The sequence below is a fragment of the Arvicola amphibius genome, chromosome 7, assembly GCF_903992535.2.
Source record: "Arvicola amphibius chromosome 7, mArvAmp1.2, whole genome shotgun sequence".
Taxonomy (NCBI): Eukaryota; Metazoa; Chordata; class Mammalia; order Rodentia; family Cricetidae; genus Arvicola; species Arvicola amphibius.
Genome location: NC_052053.1, coordinates 67,938,532 through 67,959,192, shown reverse-complemented (window position 1 = coordinate 67,959,192; position 20,661 = coordinate 67,938,532). Strand labels below are relative to the sequence as shown.

Sequence of the window (20,661 nt, the reverse complement as noted above, 5' to 3'; positions counted from 1 at the left end):
CCACACCGGAGGGGTCTCAGGAGACCGTCGGTGATGCCTGGGGCCACTACGGACAGTTGCAGGAGTGCTTCTGGGGATGCAAGGCTTGGGCCTCCGGGGATGCCAAGGGCCACTCAAGCGGAGGCTTTCGAACCAGGAAAAGTACCTGGAAGGCCTCTCCGGGATACTGGGGGCCAGGTGGCCGGGCCACGCAGGGATGCTGAGGACCACTCAGGAATGGATGCGGGAGGGCCACCCCGAGATGCCAGGGCCAGACGGGCGTGGGGTTCCAGAGGGCCACCCCGGGATGCTGAGGGCCAGGCGGGAGGGGTCGTAGGAGGGCTACCCGGGGAAGTCGAGGACCCTAAGAGCGAAGGGCTCAGAAAGATCACTCAGCCAGGGGCGCGCGGGCCGGCTCGGCGCGGGGTCGAATAACGGCCCGCGCGGTGGGCGGCGGCGCCCGAGGCCCCTCCCCGCCGCCCGCGGCCGCTCCTCCTCTTCCTCTCCCGCCCGCGCCGCGGCCCTCCCGTCCCTGCGCGGCCTCGGCGGCCTCGGAGGCGGCGGCGGCGGCGGCGGCGGAGCAGCGCGGTCCCTTTAAACCGCCCGCCGGCGCCCCCGCGCCCGCCCCCGCCCCGGCCCGCGCCCGGCCCGCCGCCCGCGCCCGCGCCCCGCGCCCCGCGGCCCCGCCGCCGGCCCGGACATGGCCGCCAACATGTACAGGGTCGGAGGTAAGGCCCCGCCACGGCCTTTATGCGCCGCGGGCCCGCCGCCCGCGCCTCTCGGCCCCGCCGCGGCCTCCGCGCCTCCCCCACGCCGCCCTCGCGCGCGGCCCGCGCCCCTCCCCCCCGTCCCGCCCCCGTCGTGCTCGCGCCCCGCCCGCGAGGCTCGGTTCTGGTCTCCGGTGCTCGTCCCGGCCCAAAATGGCCCCTGGGCCGCCGGGGCCGGAGCGCGCGCGCGGGGGACGAGCGGCTCTGGGAGGGGGCTGTGCCCACCTGTTGGGGACCGGGGGTGGCCCGCTGTACGCGGGCGGAGTAGCGGCGAGTAGCCAGGGCATCCCGGTGGCCGGCGGGCCCGGCGGCGCGAGGCCTGGGCCTGGGTCCGGGCCGGAGTCCCTGAGCCGGAGCACGTGTCTCTGGAGCTCTGGCTGCCGTCCCGCGAGCAGGAGTTTGGGGGTCTAGGGGACGAGCGGTCTCCTCAGGGGCCATGCAGGGCGGGCTAGGTGTGCAGGCACCAGGAGTCCTGTTTGCAGGGACCACAAGCCAGTCTACGAGCCCCTCGAGCGTGGCCGAGGGGCTTTCCTTAGCAGGGATTCCTGGAGGGGGGGGGGGGTTGGCTACAGCAGGGGACCTTCATCCCAAGTGCAGGTCTGAGTCACCCCAAACTTTTCTCAGCCTGCTGCTCACCCTAGCCCGACAAGGAGGCACTTTAGCACTAGCCTTTGGGAGGGCAGAGGTCCCCACTGAGTTGGAGTCATGGGGGCCTGCTGCTGGCGCTGGTCCCCCTGTTGTTGGTCCCAAGGAGGCCCTTTCCCCGTTTGTGTGTGATGGGGACACTCTGAGATGGCCTTGCACACATACGGCCCATGCTGACCCCTACAGTCATCTCATCCTATAGTCTTTTGCTTCCTCTCTAGACTTCGAGACCCTCCCTGGGGTCACAGCATAAATGTGGATGGGTCTCTGCTGCTGTCTCTCCCACTAGTAAAATTGGTCTCTGCTCTGAGAGTGTGATGGATTGGGAGACCACCCAGAAGCACCCATTACCTCTGCCCCGCATGACCCTGACCCTTGAGTGTTCAGGATATTTCATTCCATCTTACACCAGCAGGACCCAGCCAGCCCAGGTCTGTGGCCTTGGGTACAGTGGTGCTCACCCACCCACAGCAGGAGCCCTGGCTCTTCTGCCCTCCCAGGGAATTCCTGGCCTCACACCTTTGCTTCCTGCCAGGTCCTGCCACTGGGCACAGCCTGGAGTGTTGGGGCCCTGTGAGGAGGGGCTAGTCCTCATTGAAGCTTCAGCTTTGCCAGTCCCAAAGGAAAAGGGCCAGAGCACTGGATCCTCCCTGCTTACTGGCCTGCCTTCAGGGGCAGAGGCCAACTGCTCTGCTTCTGGCTCCCCTGGTGGCCCTCTTCCAGATGCTGGGCCTTGCTCTGCCCTGTGGACCATTTTTGCCTTCAGACCCCCTTCCTGTTCAACATGAGGCCCGTGGTTCCTGCCGATCGGGATTCTTCTAGTTCCCTCGTTCTGAAAGTTCTTCACCTGTGAAAGGCTCCCATCATCCTGGTCCCTAGCCACCCCTTCCCACCCAGTTCACATTTCTTCCTTGCTGTGGTTTCTGGCCTATGATGGCATGTCATATGCTGAAGAAATGAATGAATAGCAAGAGAGAGGAGACCTGGGACTCTGCGTGTGACTCAGATGGGGGGAAGTGGTGAGAATGAGGAAGGCGGGCTGCAGCAGGGCGCTGGGTCCTTGGCCCAGGTGCTTATGCCAACCTTCCCATTCCTAAGGGCCCTACCCATGCCTGCCTGGCCCAGTAATCCCAGCAGAGAGCTCCAGCCAGGGCCCTAGCAGGCTGATGAAGACCTGGATTCTGACTCAGTTCTTACTGTGTCTTGGTTTCCCCATGATAAGGATAGGCATCTGTTTTCATCCTGTGTCCTGTGGCTGTTCCCCCAGGGTGTACCTGGTGCCCTGGCCAGTCTGAGGTCCCATAAGGGTGGGTGGGTGGGTGGACCCTGAGCTCCCATGCCAGGCAAGTATGGATGTGGCTAAGGAGCAGGGATAGGTCAGTATTCCTGTGTGTGCCACCATGCATGGTTTGGGCACCAGCTATATTGCCAGGAGTGCTTTTGCAGTGAGCTAGTGTCCAGAGCTAACCCTGAGGGTGTCCATGGCAGGCCAAGGGCTAGCACCTGTAAAAGGAACTTCGTCATTCCCTGCTTTCTGGATAGGGAACTCTAGTGCCACCCTGTGAATCCCAGCAGGGCCTTGGGATGAGACTCTGGGTGTTGGCTATTGGCTTCCTGCCTCAGTCACTGCTTGCCAGATTCTCAAGCCCCCAGATGAGAGGACACAGTGGCTCTCTGAGCAGGCTTTGGTTCAGTCTGGTTTTGTTGTCTAGAGTTTTACCCTCTGGGAAATCTGCCTTGTCCTGAGGCAGTGCTGGTGGGGACCTAGCTTGGGGAATCTCTCCCTGCTCCCCTCTTTTCTCTTGGCACATGCACCAAAAACTACAGGATGCCCAGTCAGGTTTAAATTCCAGAAGAACAGCCAAGACCCCTAGTGCAAGTGTGTCCCAAATGTTGTCAAGGCATGGATTGTTGGGCATCCTGTGTTCTTAGCATGCTGTCTAGGGGCCTTGTCAGGGTAGGCTAGGCTGGATCAGGGTATACGTGAGGTTACAGAAGCCAGCAGACCACTTGGGTCAGGTGGTCAGGAGGGAAGGATCATGAACTGCTGCTTTCTCAAGAAGTGGACTTGCTGAATAGTTCCCGCCAGTCAGTGCCTGAGAGCCGGGACCTTCCCGAACCAGCCTGTGATGGCTGAGGGGTTTCTTACCTCTGCATCTATTATAAAACCAGGTGGCATTACTGACCAGAAGAGCAGAAATCACTCGAGTCTCCACCTCATGGCTGCTTGTGTGTGGAGCCATTTTCCTGTAGCTGAAGGGCTGTTGCCATTCCCCTGCAGTATTTTTTCTTTTATTGCAAGAAATTAGCTCCTATACTCTTGAGTGGCTTTTGTTTCTATTTTACTGTGCTTGTGGAAGATGACAGGAAGCAACAGCCTGCAGGCCATAGCCACATTACAGCTGGTCTTGTGTCCGCTTTGGTATGGTGTTTCATGTGCCTCTCGGTTTCCTACCTTGGGGTTTTCATTTAAATCATTTGTATTTAATCATGGTGTTAGCCATAGTTTTGTGCTCTGCTTATATGTTTCTTGTTACTTATTTTGTTTTTTTGAGACAGGGTTTCTCTGTATAGCCCTGACTGTCCTGGAACTCTGTAGTCCAGGCCTCAAACTCAGAGTACCTCTGTCTCCAGAGTGTTGGAATCAAAGATGTGTGCCACCATCGCCTAGCCTGGTTATGTTTTCTTTGTTTTTGTTTGTTTGTTTTTTGTGGGTTTTTTGGTTTTGTTTTGTTTTTTTTAGTCAGGGTTTCTCTGTGTAGCTTGGGAGCCTGTCCTGGCACTCGCTCTATAGACCAGGCTGGCCTCGAACTCACAAAGATCCTCCTGCCTCTGCCTCCCGAGTGCTGGGATTAAAGGCGGGCGCCACCACCACCACCACCCAGATGTTTGTTTTTGTTTTTAAATTGAATGTGCGATACTGGGGGATCAAACCTAAGGCCTTATGAAACTAGACCACTGGACTATAGCTTCAGTTCCAGCAGTTTTTATTTTCAGTTGAAAGTTTTTACTAAGATGTTTCCATGGTTGAAAACTCCAGGCTTCAAGGGGATGCCTGTACTGTGAGCCTGTGCAGTGTCCCAGTGTCTCTGGTCTTTCCTAGCACAGGACTATTTTGAGGAGCCCTTTTGAAGCTTCTGGGTCCTACTTGGCTCTTTTTCACAGCACATGTTTCAGGGAAGACCCCAGAAGTCTGACTCTTCCCCGAGTCTGCACTGTAGAGGGAGTTGTAGAAGTGGCCTACGCGCAGGGGTAAGGTAGCAGCCACCTTAGCCAGACTAGCAGCCTTTGAACTCCTGGGCTTACCCTGCCCTCTGCCCCAGCCTTCTAAGTGCTAGAACTGTAAGTTCTAACTGTAATATTAGGTCTGTACTTTTAACATATGTCATTATGGACCTTCAAACATTCCCATAATCCCCCATGTTTCCTGGTATCCTTGGTTGGGGAGTCTCCCCTCTCTCTCTACTCCTGTGCCTTGTACCCCAGTGTTGCATAGCTGGAACCATCCATTGAGATGGCTTCTTCACCAGACACTCTGCATGTGGGAATCCGTATTATCCGAGATTGGCTTTCTGCAACTGAGTGGTGCTCCTCTCCAGTGTGTCACCTTGTATCCACCAATGCATTTCCGAGGTGATAAACAGTGAACATGGGTTCTCATTTCTCCTGGATAAAAGTATACAGTTGTGTAGCTGTGGGTTGGATGGCTGGCCTGTATGTAGCTCTTGAGAATCTGGCAGGTGACATTCCAAGGTGCTCTAAGCAAGAGTTCAGTTCAACCCCCCCTCCCCCCCCAAAAAAGTTTAACCTTCCCTCTGCACATGGGTGTCTTCTCTGCTTTTGACAGTGTTTGGGTAGGTGTGCAGGGTGCCCTTTACTGTTATTTTGCTATTTTCTTTTTTCCCTAGACAGGGTTTCTCTGTAGCTTTGGAGCCTGTCCTGGAACTAGCTCTGTAGACCAGGCTGGCCTTAAACTCCCAGAGATCAACCTGCCTCTGCCTCCCAAGCACTGGGATTAAAGGCGTGCGCCTAGCGTCGTTACTATTTTAATTTGAACTCCCTAGTGGTAGGTGGTTCTCGTCCCTGGCAGTTTTGATTGTTTGGCTCTTTGAGATGGAATCTTGCTGTTAGCCCAGGTTGCCCGTGAACTGACGCTCATCATGCCTCTGTGGAATAAGGTATGGTTACCATGTTCAGCTGCCTGCGTTTGATTTTTGTTTTTTGTTTGGTTATTTTTGTTTTGTTTTTTGACATAGACTCTATTGTCCTGGAACTCCCTATGTTGGCCAGACTGGACTTGGATTCAGAGAGTCACGCACCTGCCTCTGCCTCCCCAGTGCTGGATTAAAAGTGTGCACCTCTATGCCATGCATTTCCCTGGTTTTAAAATTGGATTGTATGCTTACTGTTGTGAGCTGTGTGATGATTATTTATGTATTATTTTGTGGTATGGAAGCTAACCAAGAGCCTGCTTATACTGGACAAGTGCTGTGTCCTAGTCCCAAGAGTTGGTTTATATTTCACATTTCAGACCCTTTTCAGAAGACTGAAGTTGTGTGTTCTGTGTATCTAGAATCCAAGATCATGAAGTAGTTACCCTTTTTTATTATAGAATCTTTAAACATTTGAATTTGACTTTAGTATCCTTCTCATTAGTTTCTGTGTGAGGGTTAAGAGTCTTTATGCTTTTGCATGTAAGCGTCCAGTTCTCCCCACTGGGTCATCTTGGCAGCCTGGTAAGAAGTGAGGCTGCTGGCTGTTGTTCTGTTGCTCACTGACCATCCGTTAGTCTTTGCCAATACGTGTGTAGATCGCTAGCTTTCCTGTAGTGTAGGAAGTCGCTGGTGTGACTCCTCTGACTCGGTTGTTTTTCAAAATAGTACCCACTGTCCTGGTTTATGGGTTTTCCCTTAAAAAGTGTACAATTGGCTTGTTGATTTTTTTTTTCCCCTCAAGACAAGGTCTCTGAATGTTCTGTAATTCACTATAATTAGTGAATTAGTTAGAACAGGCTAGCCTCAACCTCCCAGAGATCCTCCTGCTCCTGCCTCATGAGCACTGGGACTGAAGATGTGCACCACTACACCTGGTTCTTGTTTTTTGTTTGTTTGTTTGTTTGTTTGTTTTGTTTTTCAAGACAGGATTTCTCTGTGTAGCCCTGGCTGTCCTGGAACTTGCTCTGTAGACCAGGCTGCCCTCTAACTCACAGAGATTTGCCTGCCTCTGCCTCTGGAGTGCTAGGATTAAAGGCATGCACCATTACCACCTGGTATCTTGTTGATTTTTTTAATTTTTACATTTATTTACACACACGTGTGTGTGTGTGTGCGCGCGCATGTGCGCGCACGCTCGAGTATGTATTGAGAGGAATATCCACATAACACACAAGTGGACAATTTAGGGAGTCTCTTTTTCTCTTTCGACCATGTGGGTTCTGGGGAATTGAATTCAGGTTGTCAGATTTGGCTGCAAGTGCTTTTAGTTGCTGGCCCTGGCTTGTTGATCTCTACCAAGCAAACAAGTTGGTGAGATTCAGATGACCCTGGCTCATGGCAGGGCCTCTTGGAGACTGGCAAACTACATTGGCAAACTACACTGCCTAGGTCTGTGTGACTCATGAGCTAAGAATGGCGTTTACATTTTTATGTGGTTGAGAAGAAAAAAGTCGCAAGAATACTTCATGACATGAGATTATATGAAATTTAAATTGCTTTGCCCATAAATAAAGTTTTATTGGAACATGGCCACCATAAAGCTAATGTATATATGTTCTATGGCAGATTCTGAGTTACAACCAGTAAACTTTTCCTCCTTAGGCACAGTATAGAGCACTGTGTCTCTGCCATCAAGCATGGTGGTATTGGGCTCTTAGAACAGCAGCCATACAGGTCTGCATGGATCACTGGCTGGTTATGTTGTGACTAAATAGAGCTCTGATGCCATCTGCCTGGAGACAACACAGACCTTGTAGCTGAGGCTCAACCCTTCCAGACCCTTGTACTCACAGGCCAGTTGTGCACCCCTGGTTGTGGCCTGTGCTCCTGGCTGTGCAGCTTTGGGTCATGGCCCCGACTATACTGTTCAGGTTCAATTAATTGGCTGGAGCAGCTTACAGTGAGCAATCACAGTGTTTGTTGGCTCATTACAAAGGACACAAGGAAGCATACAGATGAAGAGCCACAGTCTGAACCCTCGGATCCTGCCTGGTCTTTCTGTGGTTAGCTCTGTGCTGGGCAACAGAGAACCTCCGGTATAACCTTCCCACGGTGTCCTGTGATGTGCTGGGCAGCGGAGAACCTCTAGTATATATAACCTTCCCACGGTGTCCTTTGATGTGCTGGGCAGCGGAGAACCTCTAGTATATATAACCTTCCCACAGTGTCCTGTGATGTGCTGGGCAATTTGGAAAGCCTCCGGTGTAACCAACCCACAGTGTATAACAATCTCCTGGTGTTCTGTGTTAGCCAACTTTTTATTGTTGTCATAGTTTGAGACTACCACTTTACAAGGAAGAAAGGTTTATCTTGGTTTACAGTTTCTGAGGTTTCAGTCTCTTTCTTTTGTCCTTGCCATTGGGCCTGTGACAGAACAGAGTATTTAGGTAGAAATGCAAGATGGTACAAAACTGAGCATCTCCTGGTGACATGGAGCATTATAAGAAAACAAAACAGGAAAGTAACCCAGGCCCTCCCTTCCGTCCAGGGGCTTGCCTGCTGTAGCCTGAAGATGTGCTATGTTCTACCCCAACACTGCCAAGCTGGGGACCAGGTTCTCTGGGTGTGGTCCTTTGGAGACACTCCATATCTTGTAGTAGCACATGAAAAGGACGCTCTTATCTCTCTGAAGGTCCCAGGGTTTTTAGGAGCCATGTGCCAGGAATTGGGGATGGAGACCAAATATGTATTTCCTTTGTTAACAGTATCAGTAGCAGTTGCTTTTATGTGTGCTCTACATGACTGTAGGTCCTACAGACACCGTTTTCAGCACATGAGTGTGCTGTGGATACACTTGTGTGACTTGGGAACCTAGTGGTGGTTTTAAGGCAGTGCTAAATGTGCCATCAGTCATTGATTACCTCTAATGGTAAAGCCCTACTCAATATCCAGCTGGTACTATGTGGGAGGAGTGAAGTATGTGTTGGTGTTACAGTGGCTTCAGCTTGAGGAAGCATAATGGTCAGAACAGTTAGAAAATTTAAAGGGAGACTCTCACACCAAGTCAGCCTCCTCAGAAAGTCAGGATCCTGCTGGTGGTGGCAGCGCAGCCTTTAATCCCAGCACTTGAGAGGCAGAGGCAGGCAGACGGATCTCTGAGTGATCCAAAGAAGTCAATGGAGAAGCTGAGCACTTAAACTAGCCGTAGAGCTTCCAGAGCAGTGTCTGAAGGAAATGGGCTTGCAATGGGCCTGGTGTGTGTTTGTGGTGGTGGTAGTGGGGCGGTCAGTGTATAGCCTTAGTGAGCTCCTTGGTCCTTGGCCAGCTAAGGATGTGTAAACCTGTGGAACAGTCTATGAGCTGGGAGAAGTTGGGAAAGTACTGATGGTGCAGATGGGAGAGGAATCTGCTAAGATGTATGTCAGGCAGGATGCATGGAACAGAAACTGGTGGGACTAGATAAATGAAGAAACTTGGTTTAAAAACAAAAAACAAAAAAAAAAAAAAAAACCCAAGAGCCAGAAAGGCAACCACTCTTTACTGAGCCAGTGCCACAGATAGCATGCTTCTGACGGCAAAGGCTTGGTGGGCCGCGATCCTGCGGACATTGTCAGAAGCAGAAAGTTAAGATTGTGATCTGACTCAATGCACAGCTCAGCATGGTAGCTGCCAGTACTTAAACTTGGACCAGAGTGGAAGATTCCCAAAACAAGACAGTCCACTTTTAACGACCATTATTAATGCAATGAATGACTTTCAGAATTAGTTTTTGCTGCATGTCTGGTAATGCTACTTATTGTAAAGTATATCACTCGAGGCTGCGCAGCACTTATTGGAGAAGCTTATCTGTATTAAGTTCACTCTTTCTAGGGGGAAATAAAATGGGAAGGTCTGGTCAGGAATATTTCCTAGCTCATGTTGCCACTCTGGCGGGAGCCAGTGTCTGTGCTGGGAGTCTTCACCTCAGCAGCAGTGTGATCCTCGCCATGCAGAGCAGGCTACTCCCCAAGACTGCTGGCAGGACCAGTACTTCCTAGAAAGACTCATGAGATGGCAGCTCTCTTGAACAGTTACTTTCTCCGCACCACCTGAGGCCATAGCTGGGTCTCAGAAGAGGAAGGTTACCAATGATTGGAGACACACATGGAGATGGGCCTTGGAACTAGGACTGTTATAGCAGGTTGGTCATATGTTCGTCTTCATCACTTGGTCTCTGCCCCCTAAAGGGGGACTGTTTGGCATAGCCAGGGTCTGGGAAGGGGACATTCCAGGGCTGTGGACAGCCTGGGAGAACAGGCCCATAAAAAACATAGTGAGCTCCACAGCAACTGCATCTGTTCAGATCAGTATCTGCATACAGATCCCATGTTTGCAACCCTGTTGAGAGACTTTCCAAAGTTACAAGGTCTGAGCCTTGGCAGCATTGCTGTGAGCATGAGTAGCACAATAACCCCGAGCTGTTGTCACCCTCAAACCACTTGTTTTCTCGTTAATTGGTCTGTACTTTGTAATTTCATCAGTTAAACGTTTGGAAGTTTGGTTGTACCTACTGTGTATTGCACTCAGTTCAGACCTAACCTCCCTGCCTGATTCTACTGTCGGGACCTCTGCAGACGTGTGCCAGTCTCTGTTGTAGTTCAAGGACACATTTTACAGTACCTACCGTTCAATTATATGCCCGTGTGTTGGGTGTGTGCATAAGTGCAAGTACCTGTGGAGGCCGGAAGAGGGCATCGGTTCCCTGAGCTGGAATTAGATGCGGTTGTCAGTCACTCCACGTGGATGTTGAACTTTATGTACTAACCACCGAGCAATCTCTCCGGCCCACATACTGTTTGTAGTTTTATCATACAGACCTTTTCATGGTGTGTGTGTGTGTGTGTGTGTGTGTGTGTGTGTGTGTGTGTGTGTGTAACTGGATGCCAAACACTTTCTGGTTTCTTTAATTTTTTTCTTGTCTAACTAAGTTCACGTTGACTTTTGTTTTTATTAGAGTCTTCTTTATTTTCTTAGTAATGTATAGTGTGCATTTAGCATACTTCATTCTTGTTGGACAGGCACCTCTGAGGTTTGGAAAAGGTGTGTAGTTCAGTTACTGCTGCCACAGACGTAGCATGTGAACCTGTCTGTGAGCAAGCCCTCCTGTCATAGTACCACCCATCCCCATACCAGTGCCCTTCCCTTGTTCTTGGGTATGTGCCCTTGTGCTTCTCTGAGATGAGCTACCTCAGTACCTGCCTCTCATGTGTCATCCCAGGGTGCTCTGCTTGTTTGCCTCTTCTCTACTTGGGAAATATTTTATTTAATTCTAGTTTTTGGCCAAGTATAAATAATTCTGGGTTAGGGGCTCAATTTGCTATAATTTGTAATCATGAAAGTTTAGATTATGGATGCCTTTTTTCCTTTTTTTAAAAAAATTTTTGAGATAGGATTTTTCCATATAGCTCTGGCTGTCTGAAAACTTGCTCTGTAGACCAGGCTGGCCTTGAACTCACAGAGATCCACCTGCCTCTGCCTTCCAAGTGCTGGGATTAAAGGTGTGCTCCACCATCTCCTGGCTCAAACTATATTTCTGCGTTGACTGGGAATCAAACCTGAGGCCTCCTGTGTGGTGGGAAAGAATTCTACCACCGAACCATCAATGCTTTAAAAAACAAACAAAAAACTAGTTTTATTAAGAAGTTATCCACAGTGATGAAGTTCTTCAGGGTGTTTTCACAAGGTGGGCCTCAGGAGGGTCCAAAATCTAAGTCCAGAGACTTCCTCCAATCCTGTACTCTTTCCTTCCCTCGGGTCTTGCTTTTCCCGGGAGACCCCTCATCCTGGTGTGAATGTCTCTGAGTACTAGCTGCTGGAGTTCTAATGATGTGGCTTACCACTGGCAGGTGGCACAGGCTCAGGAAGCAGTATGGTGACAGGCCTGCGAGTGTGTGCCTGCTTGGGAGCAGGGAACTGCAGTTGCCAACTCTTGCCATTTCAACAGGAGTAACCTAGTCAGTTCAGCTAAGGAGGGGGTTCATTGCTAAGGAGTTCCGCTGGCCTGGCAGTATCACAATCCAGCATGTTGTCTGCACTGGGATTCTCGGAGCATTGTGGTAGTGTGGTGATCTAAGCTGTCCAGGCTGACTCTGCCAGCTTTCAAAGTCTTTGTGTCTATCTTTGAGCCAGGCCTCTGGAGGTAAATGGTAGACACACTATTCTTGCCTGCAGCAGCTACTTAGAAAGGTGACCAGTTTTGAGCAGGGGTTGAGTTTTCTGGGGAAAGCTGTAGTCAGGCCCTGCAGGCTTCCCACTAAGGCCTGTGCTCCTGAAGGATGTTTGAGGGCTGCAGACTCCTCCCAGGACAGCCCTTCTCTGGGCTATGACCTCTTCTAACCCATCGACAGCTGTGATGTGGCCCAGCCTGTTCACTGCTCTGATGGTGTAGGACTTCGCTTCCTCCAACCCCTAACAGAGTGGGGCTAGGGTTTAGAGGGTCTACTTGAGGTTCCCAGTCAGTTCTCTGTGGGTCCTAAGAATGGTGGGAATGACTAAGAGACTTGGTGCTATGAGTGATGACCTCTGTGTTTGCAGACTATGTCTATTTTGAGAACTCCTCCAGCAACCCGTACCTGATCCGCAGGATTGAAGAACTCAATAAGGTAAGAGCTCAACACAGTAATGCTACTGCCCGACCCTGGTGGGGAGAAGTGGAGCCTTCCCTGACATGGGTGGTCAGTATCTTGCTGCCTAAATTTTGATGTCCCTTCAAGAGAGGCTGTGAGTGAGTCACTATGGCTCTTTGGGGGCTATGTCTAGGCTTCTGATTTTTTTTATATATTTAATTTTATGTGTATGGGTGTTTTGTCTACATGTATATCTGTGCCTGAGGAGACCAGAAGAGGGTTTTGGATCCCCTAGAACTAGATGGAGTTATAGATGATTGTGAGCTGCCTTGTTGTTACTGGGAACCAAACCCGAATCCTCTGGAAGAGCAGCCAGTTCTCTTAACCACTGTGCCATTTCTCTAGCCCATACCTAGGCTTCTTGAAGACAAACTCAGGGCAGCTTTGAGGTGTTGCTAGTTCCCCTACCCCATCTCTCAGCACATATCAGTCTGTCTGTAGCAGGTGCCCTTGTGGACTTGAGCACGCCCAGAACTCAGAGGGATCTGGTGGGTGATTCTGGAGACCAGTCACAGACCAAGGGCAGTGGCCTTCGGTGCTCTTGGTTCCACCTATACACACACGCACTCCCTTCTCATCCTCCTCCCATTTTTGGTTGACTAGGTGGCTTCCTGGCCACAGGACTACCATGAACATTGTAGAGTTGTCTGCTCTGTCCATTATAACCTTGAGGTTGCATGGAGTATTTATATACTGGGGGTCCTTTGGTGTCTTACCCCAGTTGCTTCTTCTACCATGGTTTGTGTTTGCTGGGATGATACTTAATCCTTGGTCTGGGGACATGGTTATTTCATTACTGGAACCCTGGGATATCCACAGACAACCTAGGGTGGAGGCTAGGAGTGTGGAAAATGAACATATGATTAGAGACTTTTTTCCCCCTAGGGTGCTGGTAGGTGTGTTCCTGCTCTGCTTCCTCCAATGCAAGGCAAAGCAGAGAACATGACAGATTTCCCAGAACCATGTCCCTGAAAACATACTCTTTCCTGCCAGACTGGGTGGCCCTGAGGCCTCCATAGCCTTCTTGTTATTGTTGTTGTTTGTTTGGTTTTTGTTTTTTGAGGCAGGGTTTTTCAGTGGCCATGAAGCCCATTCTGGAATTCACTCTGTAGACCAGGCTCTGCCTCTGCCTCCTGAGTGCTGGAATTAAATGTGTGTGCTACCACCACCCGGCTCTGTAGCTTTCCTGAGTACCAGAGACCAGTTGCTTTCCTAGACCTCAGTCTTGCTAGAATAGTGGTGTGGGATTCTTTTTTTTTTTTAAGATTTATTTATTTATTTTGTATACAGTGTTCTGTCTGCATGTATGCCTGCAGGCCAAAAGAGGGTACCAGATTTCATTACAGATGGTTGTGAGCCTGGGAATTGAACTCAGGACCTCTGGAAGAACAATCAGTGCTCTTAACCTCTGAGCCATCTCTCTAGCCCGTGGTGTGGGATTCTTGGGATAAAATGGGACAGGAAGGGTAAGGTTGGATGCTGTCCCACAGGTGGCCCTGTTGAGCCTGACTTGGCTCTGCAGGTGGCTCTTGATGGAAGCCTAGGTGTAGCCCCAGCTTCTAGGGTTTGGCCTGCCGGCTCCTTGCGACCCATGTTGCTCATACTGTGCTGTGTAAGGCCTTATTCTGTGTGTTTGTGTGTGCATGTGTGCACCTCAGGAGATGTTGGGAAGATGAATTGATCAGAGCATATGGGCTGCTTCTGGAGACCTGAGGCCTATCATGGCATAGGTGGGCACTAGTGTTTCCTCTGCTGTACTTTACAGGAATCAGTGCCCAGACAGGTACCCTATGTGTGGCTCTGGTTACAGTTGGAAATAGGCAGGGCTGTAGGTTGGGTGGCTGGAGCTTTCAGTTTGGACCAACAGGCTGTCATTGACTCATTTCAGTTGTGCAGGCTTAAACATGAACACACAGGTTGTAGAGGAGTAACCCAGCTGCAGTGAGTGAGCCAAGTCTGTGGCTGTTTGTATCCCCTGTATCCTGCAGTGAGCAGCAGCTAGAGGGTATCCCTTGGCTCAGCATATATGTAGCTGTGTCAACCCCAAAATTTCAAGTGGTATTCTGGCATAAGTCTCTCCTCACTCAAAGCCAAGTGCAGAGGACAAGTCATATAGTAGGGAGTTGTGGGCTTGGCTGGCAGGCTCAGATTCCCAGTTGTAGACCAGCATTGCTGTCTCTCAACGTCACAAGGATGGGGCTCCTGCCAGGGGGTAGTGGCGCACACCTTTAATCCCAGTACTTGGGAGGCAGAGACAGATGGATCTCTATTGTAGTGTGAAGCGGCGGGGCTGCGTCCTGCCACCCGGCTGTCGGCTAACTTTACACCCGAAATAATTACACGGAAACTGTATTCTTTTAAAACACTGCCTGGCCCATAGTTTTAGCCTCTTATTGGCTAATTTTCACATCTTCCTTTAACCCATATTTAGTAATCTGGGTAGCACCACGAGGTGTGGCTTACCAGGAGAGATCTTAACCTGCGTCCATCTCGGAGAGGAGCAGCATGGAGACTCACTATCGTGACTGCCTGAAGCGTCTCTCCAACTCTACTTCCTTGTTCCCACAATTTTGTTCTGTCTACTCCACCTACCTAATTTTTTGTTCTTAAAGGGCCAAGGCAGTTTTTTTTATTAATTAACCAATGAAAGAAACATAGACAGATAACTCTCCTCCATCACTCTATGAGTTCGAGGCCAGCCTGGTCTACAAGAGCTAGTTCCAGGACAGGCTCCAAAGCCACAGAGAAACCCTTTCTTGGGGAGAGATAAAAAAAAAAAAAAAAGGATGGAGCTCCTATCTGGGCTTCTGTTTTGGCCTTGGCCTTGGATCTCTATTAGGTATGATATGAACCTCTATGGTAGACTGTACATACCTTTGGTCTCCACAGTCTGTAAGAGGTACTCTAGGTCTCACCCTTTAACACATGAGGTTAACAAGGCGGTATGACTTGCCTGATATCCCTGGCTGCCATCCACAGCTAGCATGCTCAACATACATGCAATTGCTTCAGGACCCTGTTACAGAGGAAACATTAAAGTACCTTTAATGATAAGAAACTCCTGGCCTCCAGAGGCTGTGCAACATTAGTGTATACATGAACATGGAGCTAGGAGGAAAAGGAACTGCTAGTATAGGGGACAGAGTCCAGGACCTCAGGAAGGAGGAGAAAGTACCAAGCATGGGCAGGTGCTGTGACCAGGGACAAAGTGAGAGAAGCTCCCAAAATGAGCATGAACTTCTAGAAGTGAAAACAGAAAAGGAAGATTGGTGGCAATTAAGGATGCTTTCTAGAGAGTAGAGCAGGAATAGTGACACAGATCAGAAAACCCAAACCTACGTAGGAGGAATTAAGGAAACGAGTCCCCCAATGCGTGATCCAAGGAATAAGGACCGAACGAAGGGTCTTCTTGGGTGTGTCTTGTCATTCAGAACATGAGAGAGAGTAATTTAGAGGGCTTCGGTGGTGGATGTACATGCCTTTGATCCCAGGACTCTAGAGACAGGGGCAGTGGAACTCTGAATTTGAAACCAGCCTGGTCTACATAGTAAGTTCAAGTCAAATTAGGGCTACATAGTGAGACCATGTCGGGCTGGTGACTGTACCTGCCAGCCTCTCAGAAGGCCATGGAAGCTGATCACTGCTACAGCGAGGCCGTCATCCTGGGTGTACTGAGAGTTATCCCAGCTTAAGTCACCCATGAAGGTGATGTGGGAGTGTCTCCAATGATCAGATCTGGACATTTGTTCCTAGACCCCACTTGTAAGCTGTTCAGGGGATTCCATGATAGATAGTTGAGTGGGAAGCTAAGTAAATGTAAATGAACGTGGATTTGAGGAATGGAGAGGAAGGAGCAATGTCACAGTATTAGCTCAGCCATCTTTCTGTGGTTATATGCCATCAGAGTGTGTGGTGGTGGATTAGTATTGTCAACTTGACAGAATCTAGAATCACATGCAAGGCCGCCCTCTGGGCACACCTTGGGAGTCTTATCTTGATTATGTTCACTGAGGTGGGAGGACCCACCCACTTCTAGGAGCGCCATTCACTGGCTGAGATCCAGGACTGTGTAAGCAGAGAAAGCAGCAGCAGGCATTCATCGCTGCTTCCTGGCATGTGATATATCATATATATCCATATTACATGGATACCATGTGACTAGCTGTCTCAAGCTCGTTCCTGCGGCTGCTGTGGCTTCTCTGCCGTGGTGGGCTGTAATATGGAACTATGAGCCAGGCTAAGTCCTTTTCTCCCTTAAGGTACTCAACCAAAATAACAGCTTAGCAACAGAAAAAGAAATGAAGACAGGGTATGAACGTGGAACAGCATTAAAATACCGAATTGGGAGATGTATAATAGTATTGGGCTGGATGCAGAGTGAGCTCTGGCCTACAGTAACTGTCAGAACCTGTGGAGGTCAGCCGAAGTGGCTATCTTGGGGTGGGGCTATTGTCACTGCAAGACTCACTGTTGAGTGTTGATGCTTCAGACTATGAGCTGCTTCACCATGGTGAAGTTTGTCAGATACAAGAGCCAACCAGGGAGACTCCAGTGGCTGTAGAAGGTTGACCTGAGCACAGGAGGGATAGAGTTCTCTTAGATGATGGCTCTGGATATAGCAGGTGACCACAGACCATGCCAATATAAGTGAGTGAACAGGGTGGATAAACAGGAGTGAGGAGACAGACACCTTGTGTAGAGCATAGTAATTTATACATCTCCACCCCGGGGTGGGAACACTAGCCAGGGTTATAACCTTGCATCATAGCACCATTATTATTAATATTAGTTTTCAGACGTGGTCTCACTGTATAGTCCTGACTTGCCTGGAACTCATTGTATAGACCAGGCTGGTTTTCAACACACAGAACACTGCCTGCCCCTGCCTCTCAAGTGCTGAGATTACAGACGTGCCCTGCATTATTTAGCATTTGTGTGAACCCTGGCTAGTTATATAGTATAATGCTAGCATGCGGAGTGTTACAGCAGCCCAGGTCAAGGCATGCAGTTGACTCAAGGCCTCACCTTGCTGGTTCCTGTGGGTTCAAGTGGTAGACTGAGTCTCTACTGCTAGCACGGAAGGAGGGTGACTGCAGTCTATAGCAGGGCTGTCCTTAGGATTTCTGGTAAATCAAGCAGGGCCGCCACTGTCTTGGTGGAGCCCCTCTAATGTAGACTTTCATAAGCCAGGTCACTGGATGGGGCGATCATTATATGTGTCTAGTGTCCATTACCCTTTGGTCACATTTACCTGACTTTGGATGTGTCAGGGGTATGGCTGTTCTCAGCTCACTCCTTGAGGCCCCACACCTGGACCTAGGTATTGGAGATCTGTCATTTTCTTCTGAACGTTTCTGTTTGGAGACTTGGTCTTGTCTTGAGGTCCCTTTTGGGGTCTGCATTGTTCAGCTATCTCTGCCTTGCTGTTACAGACAGCCAACGGGAATGTGGAGGCCAAGGTGGTGTGTTTCTACAGAAGGCGAGACATATCCAGCAGCCTCATCGCCCTGGCCGACAAGCATGCAAGTGAGTCTCAGCCTTTCCCCTGGGGTGATATGCCTGTCCCCTTCAGTGCTTACTTACTCTTGGGTCCTGGCCTCACTGAGGCTGTTCTGCTGGCCTGCTCTTTGCTGTCCTATCTGTAGCTGGATTCTGGTGACACCTTTATTGCCCTGTGTTAGTGCATCATCCTCTCAGATCCTGCTTACCATGGACTAGGGTACAACATTCCTCTTCGTGCCTCTTGCCCCATGCCCATAGTTACGGACCAGTGTGGGATGTTGGTATACCTGGCTCAGACCCGTGGGACAGATGATAAGGAAGGTACTGGCTGTAGTCACTGTCTGGCTCTTGAGATATACTATTTTCCTTTCACTGGAAGATGACTATGTTTTCAGAATCAAAGACCTTCCTCCTTGCTCAAGGGAACTCAGGCCCAAGTCTAATAAGCATGGTCCAAGGGTGCTTTTCCTCCCTACTGGGACCTTGGCCTGGTCCTCATGCACAGGGTCTGACATCTCACTGAAACAGACCCACATAGACCGCTGATGTTTTGTGCTTGGGAATCATGACTGGAGCAGGTCTGTGTGAATGTTGAACAACTGCTGAGCCCTTCACCCAGGGCTTCTGCCTGAGCCTGGGAACCGTAAGGCTGTGGTCACTGTGAGTGCTGTCTCCGAGCAGGGGAGGAGCAGAGTTGCCTGGGCTGTCCACCCAGGAGGGTACTTTTCCATCAGTAGTTCAATAGGTATTATTCCTGACTCTTGCTGGGTAAAGGGCTCAAGCCCACTTATAGCACTCGCGTACATGCACGCGCGCGCACACACACACACTCACACACACACACACACACACACACCTGTGCCCATACTCCATCATCCTCACTTCTAACTGGTGGGAGTAGGGTTAGGAGCCAGAATATCCTTGTGGTGACAGCCAATCAGATGGGAACCCTAGAAACCTACCCCAAGCAGGAGTGTTTGAGAGACAGGGTGTCTGGCACTAGCTGTCCTCCCCAGCTCTGGGACTAGGTTAGGGAGGAGCAAGGAGGAGCTAGAGCTGACTTGAGAGCAGGGTTAGCTATGCAGAAGTTATTGTCATGCTATAGGCATCCGTGAGTGACAAGATAGCACAGCATTGTGACCCTTTGGTTTTGCTTCTAAAATGAAAATGCAGCTTGGACCATCTCTGGAGACCTTTTGGATACAAAGTCAGGCTCCCTTGACCTCTGACCTCAAAGCCCATGCTCTGGCCTATAGGTGCATATGCTTCATGCTATGTAAATGTTAGACATGATTGTAACCTGTGGATGTGGGTCTCAAGTCTGCAATAAAGTTGGAGTCATCTTGTGTCTACCACAGGAGAGGGGAATGGTCTGCTAGAAGGAGTGACCTACTTTAAGGACCACTGCAGTCAGAACTTCTGCTGTCTAGATGCCCCAAGGTGCTGCTGTCTCTCTGAAGGAGGGTGTATGGTGTGAAGACTCAGAGTCTCAGGAGGTTTACCTCAGTGTGGAGGACCTTCCAGAATGAGGGAGTCCTCAGAGCCTCCACACTGTGCTCCCAGAAAAGCTACATGGGGTATCTCTGGCCAGGCCTCCTCTGAGCTTCATCAAGTCAAGGAGGCAGGCATCAAGGGTACTAGGGTCTCCTGGCTGACTTCTCTTGGCCTGTCCTGTGAATGCCAAGTGCCCCATTCCCTGGGACTGCCTCCTGATTACATAGAGCCTCCTATAGCCAGGGCCCACACAGCTGGTTCTACAGTGGTTGGGGAGGCATTACACAGGAGACCCAGAGAGTGACCTGCCTTGTGGTCCGGGAGTCTCTGGCTTCCCAGTTGGTACCCTACCAGGATATCTAGCCCAAGCACTGCCCTCAGATGGGGAAAAAGACCCTGTAACTTGTGGTGCATCCATAGGAGGAACCCCTTCCAGATGTCCACAGAGGGAAGTGTGGCCTGGCGTCTACCCAGTACCCTCCAGAGCAAAGTTAGGGCTTAGAGAGAGACTGGAGGTAGCATGGGAGCCCAGAGCTGGTGCTTCTGCGCCTGGGCGGGGAGGGGTGCTTAGAATATGGGTTGGGGCTGCCTTATCTGCCTTCAGATGTCCTTTGAAAGATCTCTAGGGAGAGCTGGAGCCAGAGGCTGTGCATGTAGCTGTGTGATGGGGTCTGGTTCTACTCCAGGGCTAGAAGAGATAAGGGTGCCTGTCAGGTTTGTGGGGGACTGTGCCTGGAACCTGATGTTGATGCAGCCCACAGGCCCCTCTACAGGGAGGGTTTGGCTATGTTCCCTATGTACTATATAATGCACAGTGGGTGTGCACAAAAGCTAACCTATGTGTTGGCTGGGCCTCATGTAACTATGACATCTCAGTTTCTAGATGATGTGCCTGCATAGCTCCTGTCTTCTGGGCAGGAGCTGCTCTGAACAGACCTGCCTGCCTTGTTTGGTAGGAAAATAGCTCAATGGAGATGCCCCAGGCTCCTGGGGCCCAGTCTTACTGAGAACAAATCTCCCAGCCCTGGCCTCCATCTAAAGTGCCTAAGGCTAAGGATTCCCCTCCCCAAAGTGCCAGAATGCCCTGCAGTCACCACATGGAGGCAATAGAGAGCAGCCATGTCTGGCAGGCTTTTGGAGCTGTGGGTGTTGGCAGGGCTCGCCCCCTGCTGGACACACTAGGCATGCCTGGGCTTTCATTATGCACACTATTCCATATGCCCCAATTTGGGGATCTGGGATAGACAAAGGAGTATTTTGTTGATACAGGGTAGTGGACAATAGCCAAACCACCTGATGTTTGGTATAGCCTGGGTTTTTCCCAGTAGTCACTCCACCGCTGTCCTGTGGTTTTCTTGCCCTTCTCTGGGCAGTCTTGTCTGGAAGCCTCTGGCTCCTGTACTTGCCATTAGTAGGAGCTAGGACCTGATTGGTGGAATGTGTGTGAGCATTCTT

General features: G+C 50.5%; 1 protein-coding gene across 8 annotated transcripts in view; it reads left to right on the top strand.

The window, feature by feature from the left end:
* Positions 1-635: 635 nt before the first annotated feature.
* The window catches only part of Mta1 (metastasis associated 1), a 38,884-nt gene continuing 18,858 nt past the window's right edge, over positions 636-20,661 (top strand). For 2 of the 8 annotated variants that reach the window (XM_038338179.2, XM_038338174.2), the window contains exons 1-3: positions 9,127-9,725; positions 12,119-12,186; positions 17,643-17,736. In XM_038338179.2, coding sequence (XP_038194107.1) covers positions 9,689-9,725; positions 12,119-12,186; positions 17,643-17,736 — 199 coding nt within the window. In that variant the 5' untranslated portion in view covers positions 9,127-9,688. Of the gene's footprint in view, positions 708-2,382; positions 2,411-9,109; positions 9,726-12,118; positions 12,187-17,642; positions 17,737-20,661 lie in introns of those variants that run through there. The other 6 variants (XM_038338175.2, XM_038338176.2, XM_038338181.1 and 3 more) reach the window with 6 other exon arrangements.